The sequence below is a fragment of the Rhagoletis pomonella genome, unplaced genomic scaffold (assembly GCF_013731165.1).
Source record: "Rhagoletis pomonella isolate Grant_MI unplaced genomic scaffold, Rhpom_1.0 Rhpom_scaffold_00011, whole genome shotgun sequence".
In the NCBI taxonomy this organism is placed as follows: Eukaryota; Metazoa; Arthropoda; class Insecta; order Diptera; family Tephritidae; genus Rhagoletis; species Rhagoletis pomonella.
In genome coordinates, this window is record NW_023458565.1 from 3,833,337 (window position 1) to 3,848,751 (window position 15,415).

At 35.5% G+C, this 15,415-nt stretch overlaps 1 protein-coding gene across 1 annotated transcript in view; it reads right to left on the reverse strand.

Annotated features, from left to right (window-relative positions):
* Positions 1-12,761: 12,761 nt before the first annotated feature.
* Positions 12,762-15,415, reverse strand: part of LOC118747107 (transient receptor potential cation channel subfamily A member 1-like) — a 106,135-nt gene continuing 103,481 nt past the window's right edge. The window contains exon 20 of the mRNA XM_036481097.1: positions 12,762-13,089. Within this exon, the coding sequence (XP_036336990.1) occupies positions 12,916-13,089 (174 nt within the window). The 3' untranslated portion in view covers positions 12,762-12,915. The remainder of the gene's footprint in view (positions 13,090-15,415) is intronic.

Below are 15,415 nucleotides of genomic sequence, written 5' to 3' on the forward strand. Positions count from 1 at the left end.
TTTTTTCCCGCATGTAAAATTTATAATTTCTTTATGTAACAATTTTAGACAACGCCGATTAAGTTAGTACATATATTCCAACTTATGTATCGAGGAAAAATCAATAATTACACAAGAACATATATGCACACATATAGAAATGTGTATCTATACCAAGAACCCAAGCCAGGTAATAAATTAAATAAAATTAAAAATCATGCTAAATTTGATGAACTTACTCACCTTCTGTCGAAGATTCTACTTTCACAGTAATATTTTATGATACAATTGTAATTTTTACACTTTTCTCAAGTGAAAAAAATTAAAGATGGCGACGGTGTGATTTTTCTATATGAACAATACCGCGCTCACAATCTACACGTACTACACCAGCAACGAACGAAGAACGAATGAACGAACGACGGCAGATGGAAAAGATGAAAGATGACAGAAAAGAAACGAGCGAGTAAACTACTGGAGTTGCCAGACTAATCGATTTAATTAATAATCAAAATTGATCGGCCGTCTTCCCGTGTTGGGAAATCTCCCTTAGGGCACTGTCACACGGTCAGTATTTATTGACGTGATCCAAGTATCGCGATATTTATTGACGGTGTAAATTATTCGAACAAAATAAAAATATTTTCTTGCTTTATAATAAGAGTTGAGCATAAAACTTATGCAAATACTGACGCGATAAATATTGAACATGTAGCATTGGGTAGGTTCAGAAGGCGCAGAAGATGAGCGCAACCGTTGCTAAAAAAAATCAGTGATCATAATGCGCCTTCTGAACGCCTTGATAGATTAGCTGTCAAATTCAAAACACACAACATGTTGTCTCAAATGATCATAAAAATATTACGATTATCTAACACGCAACTGTTCAGTTGGTCAGAAATGCAAAACAACGCGTTCAGAAGGTGCAATCGCAACAGTTACTGAGCTGTTGCGCCTTCTGAACGTGCCCATTCGTGCGCGATCCATCGATAATCCGATCCGATAATACTGACCGTGTGACAGAGCCCTTACTTCCCGTTTCCACAGGATGAAGTTTAATATGTATCAAATGTTAGAATATAAATATCCAATGGATATTTGCTCTTCAAGAGCTATATGTATCAGAGCTTAAATCTTGCCATCTATTGCCGGCAATTTGGTAGTTTGACACCTACATTTTCAATTACACGAAATTTTCTTGGTGGCAACATTATTGATATCTAAGGGCCGGTTGCTCAAAGTCTGGTTAACACTAATCTCTGGTTAAACATCGTTATCGACGTTACCGACTCCCTGTTATATGAATGGAGTCGAATACGTCGATAACAATGTTTAACCAGAGATTAGTGTTAACCAGACATTGAGTAACCGGCCCTTAATATAAATGCAAAAATTGAGCTGTTTTTTATTAAAATATTTATTATTGTGTACTTGGATGTAAAAAAGCCTATTTTAAAAATTTTTTAAGCGATTAATAGTTGATCTCCACCAAGCCTTAACTGCAGTTTATGCTGTTTGAAAAACGGAGATTACAACTCGAAGAGGGTAATTCCACCTATTAAGTGGAAGCAAACGAAAGGAAAAAAGCAAAACTTAACCTAACTTTCCGATCACCCCATGTTAGAATTATTTGAACTTTTCTGAGCTCTTAACAACAGTTAAGTCTTTGGTGGAAATAGGTTATAAATCCGGCAAAAATACGTTCTAGAAGTCATCTTACAATTGCTCACAAAATGCCCACACAAACATGGCCACTGATATAACTTATATCTTGCAACCAAAATTACAACTGGACATCAATTAATATTATCCTGTTGTTGTTGCCCATAGTGCTTCTGATGTCAGGATCGTGGGGTTAGAGGCGCATGCGAAGAGATTTGGGTGTTGTGTGGACCTTGTCCGCATGCAGGGCATGTATCTGCCACTTTTGGGTTCATCTGTTTAGTCTGTGGCACTACCCAGAACGGAGTTGTGCTAGGGTGAACCTGATCTCTCTTGGCAGTTCGACTTCGTCGATGCTGATGGGCGGCAGTCGACCGCCTATAACGAGAAGCGCCACTCTGGATTTCTCTGCGTCCAATGGTCTACACACGGCTCAACGTCGGGTTTCCAGTCGTGCATGTGACGTCTGCAATGTCGGGGAGGCGGTTCGTTTCGAAGCAGGGCGTTATTGGGGTGATTTCCACGGTGACATCCCACGAAAGACAGCTTCGATAGCAACGTGTTGTGCTCTTTCACCGCCAGCATTTGGCTTTCTTGGTGGAGGTGATGCTCGGACGACATGAGATGGCAGCCTGTATCCGTGCGTAGAGCTTCATTTTGGCAAGTTTGTAGTTTTATCCACTGTGTATCGCTGGTAACTGCCGTCCACACTGGCGCTGCGTGGCTTGCCGCCGACCGGCCGATTGCTTTGTACGTAGTGAGTACGATTTCTTGGTCGGCTCCCCAAGTACTGTCCAGCTCTAGCCTAACTTCCTTTGTCCAGGTGGTGAACAGTGTGGCGGTGGATTTCGCGGCGGAGATGGTGAGGCTCCTCGCAGTGAAGAAATTTGCAAAATCGGTGAGATAGTCGCTGATTTTCCCGCACAGGCTGTCAATATTGGGGCCCGTCGCCATAATCGTGCAATCATCGGCTTAGCTCACTAAGTTAACTCCTGCTGGCGGCGGAGGGAGCTTCGCCATATAGATGTTAAACGGTGTCGGGGAGAGTACGCCGCATTGGGAGACCCCCTGTTTAATCCTACGAGGCTTGGATTTGGCGTTTCGGAATTCGACCGATGATTGACGTCCACACAGATAGCTGGTTATCCACCTTGGCAAAGGGTCGCGTGGTTTACCGGGTCAAAGGCCTTCGACAGGTCCACCGCGACTAGGACCGTCTATGACAGGGTCAACGTTGGTTCAGACCCTCGCTTATGTGTGTGGTGATGGCATTTAGTGCAGTGGTCGTGCTGTGCATTTTGCGGAATCCGTGTTGGTGTTGGGATAGTTGCAGATGCTTCGTTGGAGAGGGATATGATGGAGATTGGTGGGTAAGAGTCTCCTGCGTCCGCCTTCTTACCTGGCTTAAGGAGGGGGAATGATCCACATCTCAGGGATGATCAGGGTGGACAGTGACAAGTTGAACGCTGCAGTGGTACACTCGACTCCCGCAGGTCCTAGCTTTTTCAGCATCTGAATCGAGATTCCATCAGACCCTAACGCCTTGGATGCTTTGGCGTTTTTTACAGCTGCCTGCGTCTCCTCCGGTGTAAAGCACGCTAGTGTGTCTCGGGGGCGGAGTTTGTGTGCACACTGCGGCGGGCTTTGTCTCTCTCCGTGGGTCCCACGTGATGGTATCGCCAAATGTAGGGGCAACGTTTTCCTTACGTTTCGTCGAATGGGATAGAGATTTTACTGTCGTCGACAGTTCTCTAGCTCCGCTGGAGAGATTGCAGGTCATTAGGTGCTCGTTCCACGTTTTCCCCTTGTGTTCGTTAACTAGTTCGCTACTGTCCTTGTTGAGATCCCTGATACAGGGATCACCAGGAATAGACTGGCGGATTCGATCACGCTCGTCTGCGAGTCCCGCCGCTTCAGCTGGAAAGCGCGGGCGGGTTTTAGTGATCCTTGGGTGGTCTATCGCGACTACTATGCGTAGGTGGTCTGATGCGAGCGTGAGTACTGGTTGCCATCCAATGGAATTTATCAGACCCCCGCTTGCTATAGTGATATATGCCGAGCTGCCCAAGACCCTGGTGGGGCATCGTTGTTTACAGTGCAAAACGTTGAGTCGTCAATTTGTTTTGCGATTAGTGTACCCCGCTGGTCGTTGCCCAGGTTGGAGTGCCAGAGTTCGTGGTACGCGTTAAAGTCGCCTGGCACTACTCGTGGAGAAGACCAATTACGTTCTACCCATTTTCTGGCAAGCGAGACAGATTTGTTGTCATTTCACAGAATACTTTTTCTTTTATAAAATGCCGCCAAACAATAAGGTTACGGCGTGCTTACCTTAGACAATGCTGTCAAGAAAGTAAAGGATACGTATTGGTTGTCAAAAACGCTGATAATTGTCTCCGTGGCGTGGCAGTTCTGACAATGGTTATGACAATTCAGTATTTTTTGCATAAAATCTGTGGAAATTATTAAAAAGGTGATAATTACAATAAAATTCAATAAATGTGAAAGTTTTAACTATAAAATATGGCGAAATTGTAAAAAGTCTCTGCGTGCGTGCACAAAACATATTTCAGGAAAAGAAAAGAAGTGATATTAAGGAAAAATTATGTCTAGAATTGTTGCAGCAAAGTCCATATATTTTAAATTGCAGGTTTTTGCAAATATTTCGCGAAAAAATCAACCAGAAAAACAGAAAATACCTGCTCCAAGTGAATTTTTAGATGTCAAATGAATTGAAATATCACAACCGAGTGTGCGAACGCGTAGTCGTCACGTAATCGTTGCGTCATGATTGTAACGATAAAGTAACTATGATTGAAAGACCAATGTGCGGAAAGGTGTCACGCATTTGCCGGCGAACGCATGTTGTGTACCTTCACTTTTAGTTCAATACAAATGAAAGTGTAGCCTACATATAAGAGATATTCTATAGGGCCCTGTCACACGGTCAGTATTTATTGACGTAATCCAATTATCGCGATATTTAATGACGGTGTAGCATGCAGTATTGATGGATCATGATCCATATCGCAAAATTTCTAAAAAATTTTAAATCTGGATCGCGGATCACAATACCGGAATACATTATCTGTAAATTATACGTTCAAAATAAAAATATTTTCTTGCGTGATAATAAGCGTTCGCCACAAAAATTATGCAAATACTGGCGCGATAAATATTGAACATGTAGCATTCGTGCGCTATCCATCAATCCATCAATATAGATCGCGATCCAAATATCGTGATAATTACTGACCGTGTGACAGAGCCCATATACAATTTGCGCATGCCGGATTTTTGCGAAACGGCAACGCGATAGTGAGCTACTCGTTACTTTTAAAACTAAATACGGTGGCACGAATACATTGACGCTGCCATACCTACTATTTTCAACGTGCAACTATTGTCCGCTTGATGTCGCCCTGGAAAGTAAAAAGCAATTCATATCGTCGTTCGATGTGATTCGATGCATTTTCTTTGAAAATTAGATTTTAATCTAAAGAGAATTGAGGAATTAAATTCAGTCTATACTTACATACCCGGTTGCCACTTCATCAAAATTTTTCTACCATAATATACAAGTAAAAAGGTCCAAAATAAGACAAAATGTACTCAAACAAGTGACCACGTGTTGATGTTTTTTTTAATAATCGTAACGCTTTTCGAAATTTTTTATTTTTTTTGTTATTTTTCTATAAAAATACCGTTCATGCTTTTACCGAACCCAATAAGCAGTTTCAAACTTTACACAAAATTTAGGAAAATTCGACAAATTTTCATCAAAAGCGCAATTTTTAATCTGAATTTTAAATCATTTTTGGGTATGCAGTTTTATAGCCCATACAATATTAGCTTAGGCAAAGGCAAGCTTCAACGGCTTAAAAAGCCCGCTGAATTTTGAGAATTTTTGTACTTTTTTCCATACAAGCATAAATTCCTTATGAAATGAAATGCGTTAGGCCGTAAGCAAAAAAATTTCGAAAAATCAACGCCAATTTTTATAAATTGCACTTGCTATATATATAAAAAAATAAACACTGCAAAAGCAGCCTCCAAACAAAAATTCTCAAAAATCAACGCGCTTGTTAAGGCGGTTGAAACTTGCGCTTCATTAGACTAAACTAGTATGGGCTACGAAACTGCATACCCAAAAATGTTATAAAGATTCAGATCAAAATGTTTAAATTTGGATGAAAATTTGTCGGATTTTCCTAAATTTTGTATAAAGTTTGAAGCGTTCAAACGAACGTTGCTTCAAAAAGGCCCAAAACTAACAAAAAAGTGCCAAAGGCCCAAACGAAGAGTAATGGCCTATATTTGGTACAATTGTACCAAAGTGACAACCGTGCTTACATATGTATGTATGTAGAAAATAACAATTCAAGCTATTCTTAAAATACATTTGCCAATATAATATCGTCGCTTAAAGTACAAAACCGCATATCGTCGTTCTGCGAAATCGCGTAACTGAAATTTTTTGCCAAAAATTGTATTTGCTCACACAAGCTCTTGGCTCAATGCAATTGCTTTATAAAAAAGAGAACCATTTTGAAATATGAGTGTTTTTACACTCTAAAAAAAAAATATGCAACCTCACATACGCGGTTTTGCATTTTGTTGATACGCGGTTTTGCACTTTAATCGACGACATGTAAGTCTATATTTACTTCTGCTTTATTAGATTAAAACGACAATAAGTTGCTTCTAGTTGAAGTTTATTTTTTATTAACAGCAAAATTACAATTAAATTCTTTGTTGAGTTTGCTTAGATTATTTTCTTGAAAATGTTCGTACATAATTTTGTATTTTTTTTGCATCTTCTCGAGAAAAAAAATAAATTTTTTTCGTATATGAAAACCTTTTTTTAAATATTTTTTATGTGTATGGATGTACACGTATACATATGTACATATATATGTAAGCCTGTGAAATCATGAATATATATATATCTACATATGTATGTATATACATGAGTATGCTTATGTTAATGTTTGTACATAAGAAAGACCCCAAAATATAGCCACATTTAATCATTAATATATGTACATACATACATACATATTCCTTAATGTATAATCTCTTGCACTTTAATTTTTTTTTAATTTATCGAAATACAGCAAACATCTTTCACAAACGGATTGACAACCATACATCTATACTTAACTGCTCGTTATATGTACTTATATACATATGTATTTTTATTGCATTCAAGTATGTTTTTACCTACATATGTATGTATGCATGTGTGCGTTTTATCTGTGTTTCAAATTACATATTAACATTTTCTTTCTTTTCTTTATTCTACTGTAGAAACACAAGTTTTTGTATATTCGTCCTTTCGGCATCGGAATTCATTACCTGCTGTCCTTGAATTTTTTGGCCTTGTATAAACATGCAAACATATGTACATCTGTATGTATCTACATACATTTATTTGTAAAAAAATCTTTTACTCTCAATATTTTCATACCCCTACATAAGTACATATGTATGTATGTATAATACACATAACATACATTGTATATACCATACATAGTATATGTACATATTACCAACAAAAATATATGTACACTTAGGTCTCTTTTTATGCGGATTTGAATTTGTGCGGTTTTTCAAACCATTATTTCGCAGTAGCGATTTTGCTTTTTTGTGAGTTTTTATTACTTCTTTTCAGTGTGTAAAAGACAATGCTTCTGATAAATAATTTGTCTTTGTATTCTTACATAATAATAATAGATTGGCGCTTACACATATGTTAGTGTTTGGCCGAGCTTCTCCTCCAATTTATGGTGTGCGCCTTGATGTTGTCACACAAAGCGGGGGGACCTACAGTTTTACGCCGACTCCGAACGGCGATTGTATTTTTATGAGAAGCTGTTTTTCATGGCAGAAATACACTCGAAGGTTTGAAATTGCCTACCGAGGGGCGACCGCTGTTAAGAAAAAACCTTTTTTTCTAAATTTTTTTTTATGTATTCTTACATAATTCGTGTATTTATTGTGGTATTTTTATTTATTTTTTTTGGTTAAAATACAGATAAAATCTTATTTATTTCATTAATGTTCGGTTTTACATGGAATAATAAGTGTTGAAGTGAAGAAATAAATAGTTTTTTTTTGCTCAATAATGCCTCACTGGATTTTTTTATGCGGTTTTTTAGAATTTTTTACATGGAGTATCTGAATTTATGCGGTTTTTGAAAATGCTGGAACGCATCCCCTGTTTTTGTATGAAAGTAAAGAACTTTTTTATGCGGCTTTCTGAGGAACGCATGTACCGCATAAAAATAGACCTAAGTGTATATATATATATCTACATCTGTTTCTGAGTTCATAGGTAACACTGTAGGGTAGGTTGGAGGGAAATAATTTTTCAATACTCCCACTCTCTTTAAAGAATAAAATCTTGTAGATATACCAAATACAGTGGTCGGCAAAAATTATAGTTGCACCACATACTGACACGTTTTAACAATATATTTATTTCGTTATTTAATTTTAGTTGTTTTTTTTATGGAAATATTCTTCATTCCTTAACAAAACCCATGTTTTAAACTTTTAATTAAACAAAAATTCAACAAACTTTCGCAAAAATTTCGAATTTTAATTAGATTTCTTGGAAAAAGAGTATGCCCATTGAATTGTAATATAATTAAGTGCAAGTTTCAAATGGCTAAAAATTACCGTTATTTTTTTCAGATTTTTTTGAAGCATTTGCTTCCATATAACGAATAAACACAATTTATTTTAAATATGGAAGAAAACCGTAACACAAAGATTCTAAAAAATAAACCGTAGTTCTAAGCTACAGTGCCGAACAAAAGTCGCAAACATTTGTGATGGTATGCAAGGAAAACTAAGGAGGTTGGAAAAGTGAGCCAGCGGAAACGGCCTACCAGTAAAAATAAGCAAAATGGAGTTTAAATATTTACTAGAAAGTATAGGCCACCACGATTAAAGGCATCTACTATGGCGTAGAGGGAACTTACGACCAGTGAATCTGGGAAATATCTGGGACTTGTGTTAGATAAGAAATTGGACTGGGCATGCGCAAAGCTACGGGAGCCACACCTGTAAAGGTGCAGTTACATGTAGATGGGCCATGTCCATAGAATGGTGTATTGTTTATATAGTATACTGTTCTAGTCGGATCGACACTTTTATATGGCGGGCTGGTGCCCTATTTTGGCCAAGAAATCAGCCACCAGTACACTACAAAAAGTGCAGAGGATGCCCTGCTATAAATCAGTGGGACACCACGCATAACGCCCACGGAAGCGTTGAATGTGATGCTGAACATACTGCCAAATAGAGATTATGGTGAAGCCAAATGCAGCTCGCGCAGTTGTCAGACTGCGAAAGCTATCCCGCTGGAAAGCGAAACACTGCAGTCATACAACAATTCCGGAAGGGATTAGTCTGCTGAAGGTAAAGGGAAATTGCTTGCCGATGACGACCTTCAATAAAGCCGGATCGGGGAAAAATTAGGAGTACAAAAAGTCATTCCGCCTACCGGACCACTGCAGCGTCTTTTACGCAGAGCTTGTGGCCATACAGGAGACTGCCGAATGCTCTACATTTTCTCAGACAAACAAGCGACTTAAAAAGCTCTGGATTCTGTCACATGCAACACGGAAACACGGTAGGGTTCTGTTATTTCATGCCGCTTAAAAAGCCCGGGCTCTTATCGACGGGCTAGGTATACCATCAATTCCTCATAGAAGGATCCAAATGGACTTGAGAATGGGATCCGACTAACAGACTTACAAAATACTGAATGCTTTTCAGGCTGAGATCTAAGTGTGGTTGGTAAGCATTGTGTACATTGTTTACTCCGTGACCCAACTTTGTAATAGACAGTCAGACTGAGATCAATGCCGTCAAGTCGGCAACGATTAACTCGATATAAATTTAGGAATGCCAAAATCTTCTAGAATCTTTTAAAAATCCCATAGTCAATATTTTCTGGTTGTTTTGGAGAATGAAGAAGTAGACGATTGTACGAGAAGAACGTCTGCTATTACGCTTAGGTAATTGAGATCAGACACATAACCCTTACTATTATCTCTGCCCCCACAAGTTGAGAATAAGTTCAGAATATCTGACAAGAATTGGTGGACTAATATGAACATATCGATCGCTGTGACCTTGGCTTGGAACGGGGCATACAACTTCTTACGGGAATATTAGCGCGATACAGGACTATTAGCTCCAAAGCCTGCCATTTCCGGGGTGGTTGTAAAGGTGAGGTAGGTGCATAATGCTTTAAGTATTTCCTATGCGAATATCTCGTACTACGAAGAAAGAGCTCAGATATTGAGGGAAAATTCCTTCGATACCGTGAACAGACGGTTACTAGTCTCACTGGGGAGGCTATATGGATTCACCAGAAGATCGGAGTGATTGAAGGATATAAAGGCATATTTTTTGTAGAGAAATTTTCCCAGCCTCTGTGGCCATCGAATGAAATATTTAGAAGGGTAGACCATGGAATTCAACCCTCCCTGAAAAGCACACAGATTCACTACTATTGGGTCTTGGTAGAATTGCTTATTTGGGAAGTAATGTTGCTCGGTGTGGGAACATAGGACGACTTCTTCAACTAAAAATCGCCCTAAAGTACTTAATGAAACTCTAAATATGTCTATGTGAGGGTCGTGAACGATCAGAATAATTCTCATGACAGTAGGCATTCACTCCCATCGTCTCCTTGAGAATGGAAATTTTCGAGCTTACTCAGTGTGAAAGAAAATCCACAAAATTATTAAAAATCAACGCGATTTTCTAGCTTCTTAAAATGTGCACTTCATTCTAACAAAATTTAATGGGCTATAAAATTGCATACCTAAAATTTTTCTAAAAATTCTGAATAAAAAGATTGAAATTTTTGCGTTTAGCTCGTAAAGTAAAGTAAAAAAAAATAGATTAAATAAACAAAAGAAAAATATCCAAAACTGGTCAAAATGTCACTTAACTTAATCAGCTGGCCGCAAGTGTGCATTCATACATACATATACTTCGATTTTAGAGTATAGTTGGCTAAGTTACAAACATACTTTTACTAGGGAGCGTTTAAATGTATGTATAGATTTTGTTTAATTTTTCTTTAGTGCAAATGTTTTTAAAATCCTTTGGGCATTTAGTTATCTTAAAACCGGGGACCCAAAATAACCATTAAATATTATTTTCCATTTTAATTTTTTTTCGATAAAAAATCGTTAAATTTGGATTTTAATTTTTTTCGGTTAAATTTAATCGTTATTTTGTGGAGTAGATCATGCAATTATCTAGAAAAACTTTTGTGGCACTTTTGTTCATAAGAATTAAAATTTCTGAGATATAGCGATTCAAAAAGTTTTAAAACTGGGTCTTTAGTTTTTCTCTCTTGTTTTAAAAGCATTTAGAAATTTGAGAGAAAGATTGATTAAAAAATTATAAAAAAAAAAAAATGAAAAAGAAATAATTAAAATTTTTTGGCACACAAGGACGAATACGTGTTGATAATACCTTGTCAATTAATTAAGTTTTTTCAGGCTAATAAAGTTAGAAGCAGGGACGGTAATCATTATCAGTAAAATTGTTTAAATAAGCTTTTAACGATTATTTTATGATTTAAATTTTTTCGCTTAAAAATAATAATTACTATTGAGTTTTGTTTTTTCTCTCAACGGAAATAATTATTATGTGATTTTGATTTTTCCACTTAAAAATAATGATTATTTATAAAAGAGTCGTAAAGACGTAAAGAACTGATATTTTGACCTGAAAATTTTGGAACTTATTTCCTTTTATTAGGGTCTCACTATCTCTGAAAAGGATACGTCCGAAATCACACTGGTCCGTTGGAGTTTTTTGAATAATCATTATTCTTAAGTGAAAAATTAGAACTCAATAATAAATATTATCTTTGAGCGAAAAAATAAAAATCATAAAATAATAATTTCCCTTGAGTGAAAAAATAAAACTCAAATGCTAATTATTATCTTTAGTCTTTATTGGTTAAACTCAAAAAATAAAAAAATCATTGTAAATTACAGTAGGACGTACGAACACAAATACGTAAGTATAGTTAATATTATTTTACGACGATTAGAACTTGCAGATTTTTTAGCTTAAAATTTAAAAATAAAATGATTATTTTCCATATATTTCCCATATTTTCCACAGAAGGACGAAAATGTGGATGTGGTCGTGTGTATATTAATCATCAACAGATAAATTGGTCAAAATAAATACTGAAAATTTTCAAGGATATTCAGGTATAAAATTTTAAAAGGACAATATCAACGCCTATTCGCCTGCGTGCACCAAAAAATTTAATCTACAAAATTTTCTCTTTTATTTGATACCCAAATTGTTATTTTATATTGCACTGAATTTTTTTTTATATTTTTTTTATTTTTTTGAGAAATACTAAAAATGCAGTTTCACTATTTTGAGGCCCTTGTTTCGTGAATATATTGATTTTTTGTGTGTAAAATTGACAGTCACATGGTGATATTGCTTAAAACAAAAATACATAGAACCATTGAAAGTGATGACAGAGGTGTGAATATAAAGTAATTAGAGAACAGAGATGTTAAAATTGCTTGTAAAATAATATTTATATACAAAATATGAATATGCAATGAAAAAGAGAAGAGAATGACTTAATTTGTAATTCGTGTATTGTGCTTCGCATAATTTTCTCACTGTTTATCTGTATTGAACAATAAATATAGAAGTTATGAGCACTTAAGCAAAGATACATACAATAATTTCCATCAAAATTTACGATTTACATATAAATAAATGTACACCACCCTTTTACTAAAATTTTGAATCGCAATATCTCAGAAATGGTAACTCTTAAAGACGAAAGTGCTATAACAGTTTTTGTAGATAACCAACCCTTGACCTTTGACTTAGAACACATTTGTTTGTTTTTTTTATTTTTTTGCAAATAAGCGAACGATGGAGACTTTTCACATTTAATTTATAGTCGTGTTTCCAACTTTCGCAACGATTTTCAGTTCTATGTGTGTATAAGTTGACTGTGGAAAAGCGGTTAAAATTAACGGAAAAATAAAAATCCAATTTTAACATTTAATTCATAATTTTTTATTATAAAGTCATAACCGTTATGGTCCCTGCTTAAAACAATTCATGCATGTACAAACATACATACATATGTACATATGTACGAGTAAGTAAAGAAAATATCATTTGTAAATATTTGCATAATATTTATTTTATATTTTTTTTTGTTCAACTAATGAAGTGAGCGTATCTATGTATCTACTCATAGAGACTTTTATTGAAACTGAGCGCAGCTCGTAAGCGATTGCGTATTCGTGGTGAGGTCCAACGTGACCCAGCTGCCGGCCCGTTGCCATAATTCGATACGGCTCTTAGATCGTATGGTGATACACCTTCATCCACGTCGTCAGCCTCGGTTTTGATTTCCATTTTCTGTAATAAGTAATATAAAAAATGATAATTATCGTAGATACCGTTATACATACATATGTAGATACAGTAAAAAAATTTAAAGTTGAATTTTACAAAAGGTTTTACGGACTTTCAGCACTTTATTCAGCTATAAGTTTTTTTGATGTGGAGTTCTAGTCCTACAGAAAAAAAAACTACCCTGTCAACATATTCAACAATTCAGCCATGGGCGTAAGCAGGCAAGTTATACGTTTCTTTCTATGAATTCATAATTAATTTCCAATTAAAAAAATGTATGCAATAAATTAAAACTTTGGGTGTCTTCACATCCATTTCGGTAGTTTTCGTAAACTGCTGGTTGTTCCTCGATAATTTTTTCAATTGTGAACGTCCTTTTCAGCTTACTTTTGTTAGTCTTATAAACAGTCTTTTTTAAAAAAATGGTAAAATAATTATTTTTAATAGGTTTAGGTATGCTTAGCGTTCACATAGGTTTTGTAGAAAATACAGAAATGAGATTATCAGAAATGAGATTATCACTAAAACAATTTATCGATTTGTATTTTTAAATAAACAAGTAATTTTTTTTATCAATAAACAAAACCGACTTCAATTATCATATACAACTTTAAGATTACCGTTAATTTCTCATGATCCAATAATCGGATCTAAGCCAAATTAGGATGAGACCACCTCTAAGGTACCACATTTGCTTTAAAAAAGAATTATCGAAATCGGTTATGCGGTAACATATGTATGTACATAAAAAAATATTCCGACGAATAGACAACCTCCTCCTTTTTTTGAAGTCGGTTAAAATGAGTAATATTAATGTGGTAAATTATTATAAATTTTTAACGGCTATATTTTAACATTTCTAATAAAATTTACATAAAAAAAAATCTCAGCATCTAACAAACTAGAAATACTAGTAGCATCAATCCAGTTGACAGGATAGTCTTCCAATTCATTCTCCGCGAAGGGAATAAGTATGTCATTTTGGTCGCGGCGCTCAAACAGTCGCAATGGCCGACAGAGTAAAACACTAGCGTACCTTTCCTGAGAGTTCTCAAGCAGGAAATTTATTTCTTCTTTGTTTTAACGATTTTTTTTTAATTTAGAGTTTTTATTGTAATTTTATAATCAAATTTTTTGAAAAGCAAAAAGTTTTTTTTTGGATTTCTTTAATTTTTTGAGGTACAAACGTCTTAGCCACCACCAAGCGGATTCCAACTTGCGATCTTATACTATGTCTCCATTGAGAGATTTATCTATTAAGATTTAATAAATCTAGTTGTAAATCATAACCGTCTCCATTGCCACAACGAGATATATTTCTTATGTATGATTTTGTAAATATAGTTGCGGACATTGAAATACAGATAAAAGGAAGGTACGAGAGCGGATTTTCATTATGTGAGTTCTTAATATTATTGGCTTCTTGTTCATAGTAAATATGTAACAATATATAGTTTGGAAAATGTAACGAATGGTAGCATATTCCGAATCATCGTTCCCGAATTTAAGAAAAATTATCGAAACGGTAAGGAATAACATTTGCGGAAAGAAAATTTTTTAAAGAGCAGTTGGGGAAACAAACTCAAATCGTCGGCCTTTGGCATGTCATGAACATCTATGTAGCTAGCAGATATGACGACTGCCAATGCATTTCTTAAGTCGAACTGAGTTCTAGGGGATGTTTAATGCAATGTTATCGAAGCAGAACCATTACCGCAACTGTATATTGAAAATACAAATGTCATTTGAGTTATGGCATGTGAATTTGTGGTTGCCACACCGAACAAATTATATTTATTGATGAATATTATTGAAGAATTAACTTAAATCTGCTGCCTTGCGAGATTTAATTTTATATGGTAAATCTGGAAAGATTTAACGTTAAATATCGTCAGAGGGCTAAATCTTCATTAAATCTCACAATGGAGACATAGTACATATTATCCACAAATTGCATCGCGTTCTTAATTTGCATGAATAGAAAATATTTAAGTCATACAATTAATGTCGAAAGCGAAAAAAATGCAAATCTGGTATGGAAAATTTGTTTTTGCCCCAGTTTTTGAAGCGATTTACTACTGAATTAAGTGTTAATAATTTCCTGCAATTCCCGTTTTTTTTTGGTCCCTATCTCATAAATAACAAGATCTACAGAAAAATTGACAAACTGGTTGGCCATTCCATTTCCTACAAAAAAGTTTTTAAATACCAAATCGCTAATATCGATATTTCGTAAGATATTGGGAAGGTGTTGCTCATTTTCTCCATACAAAAAATAATAATACATAAACTTTGTATAGAGGAACTTGCGTGAAAAAAATTACCAAAA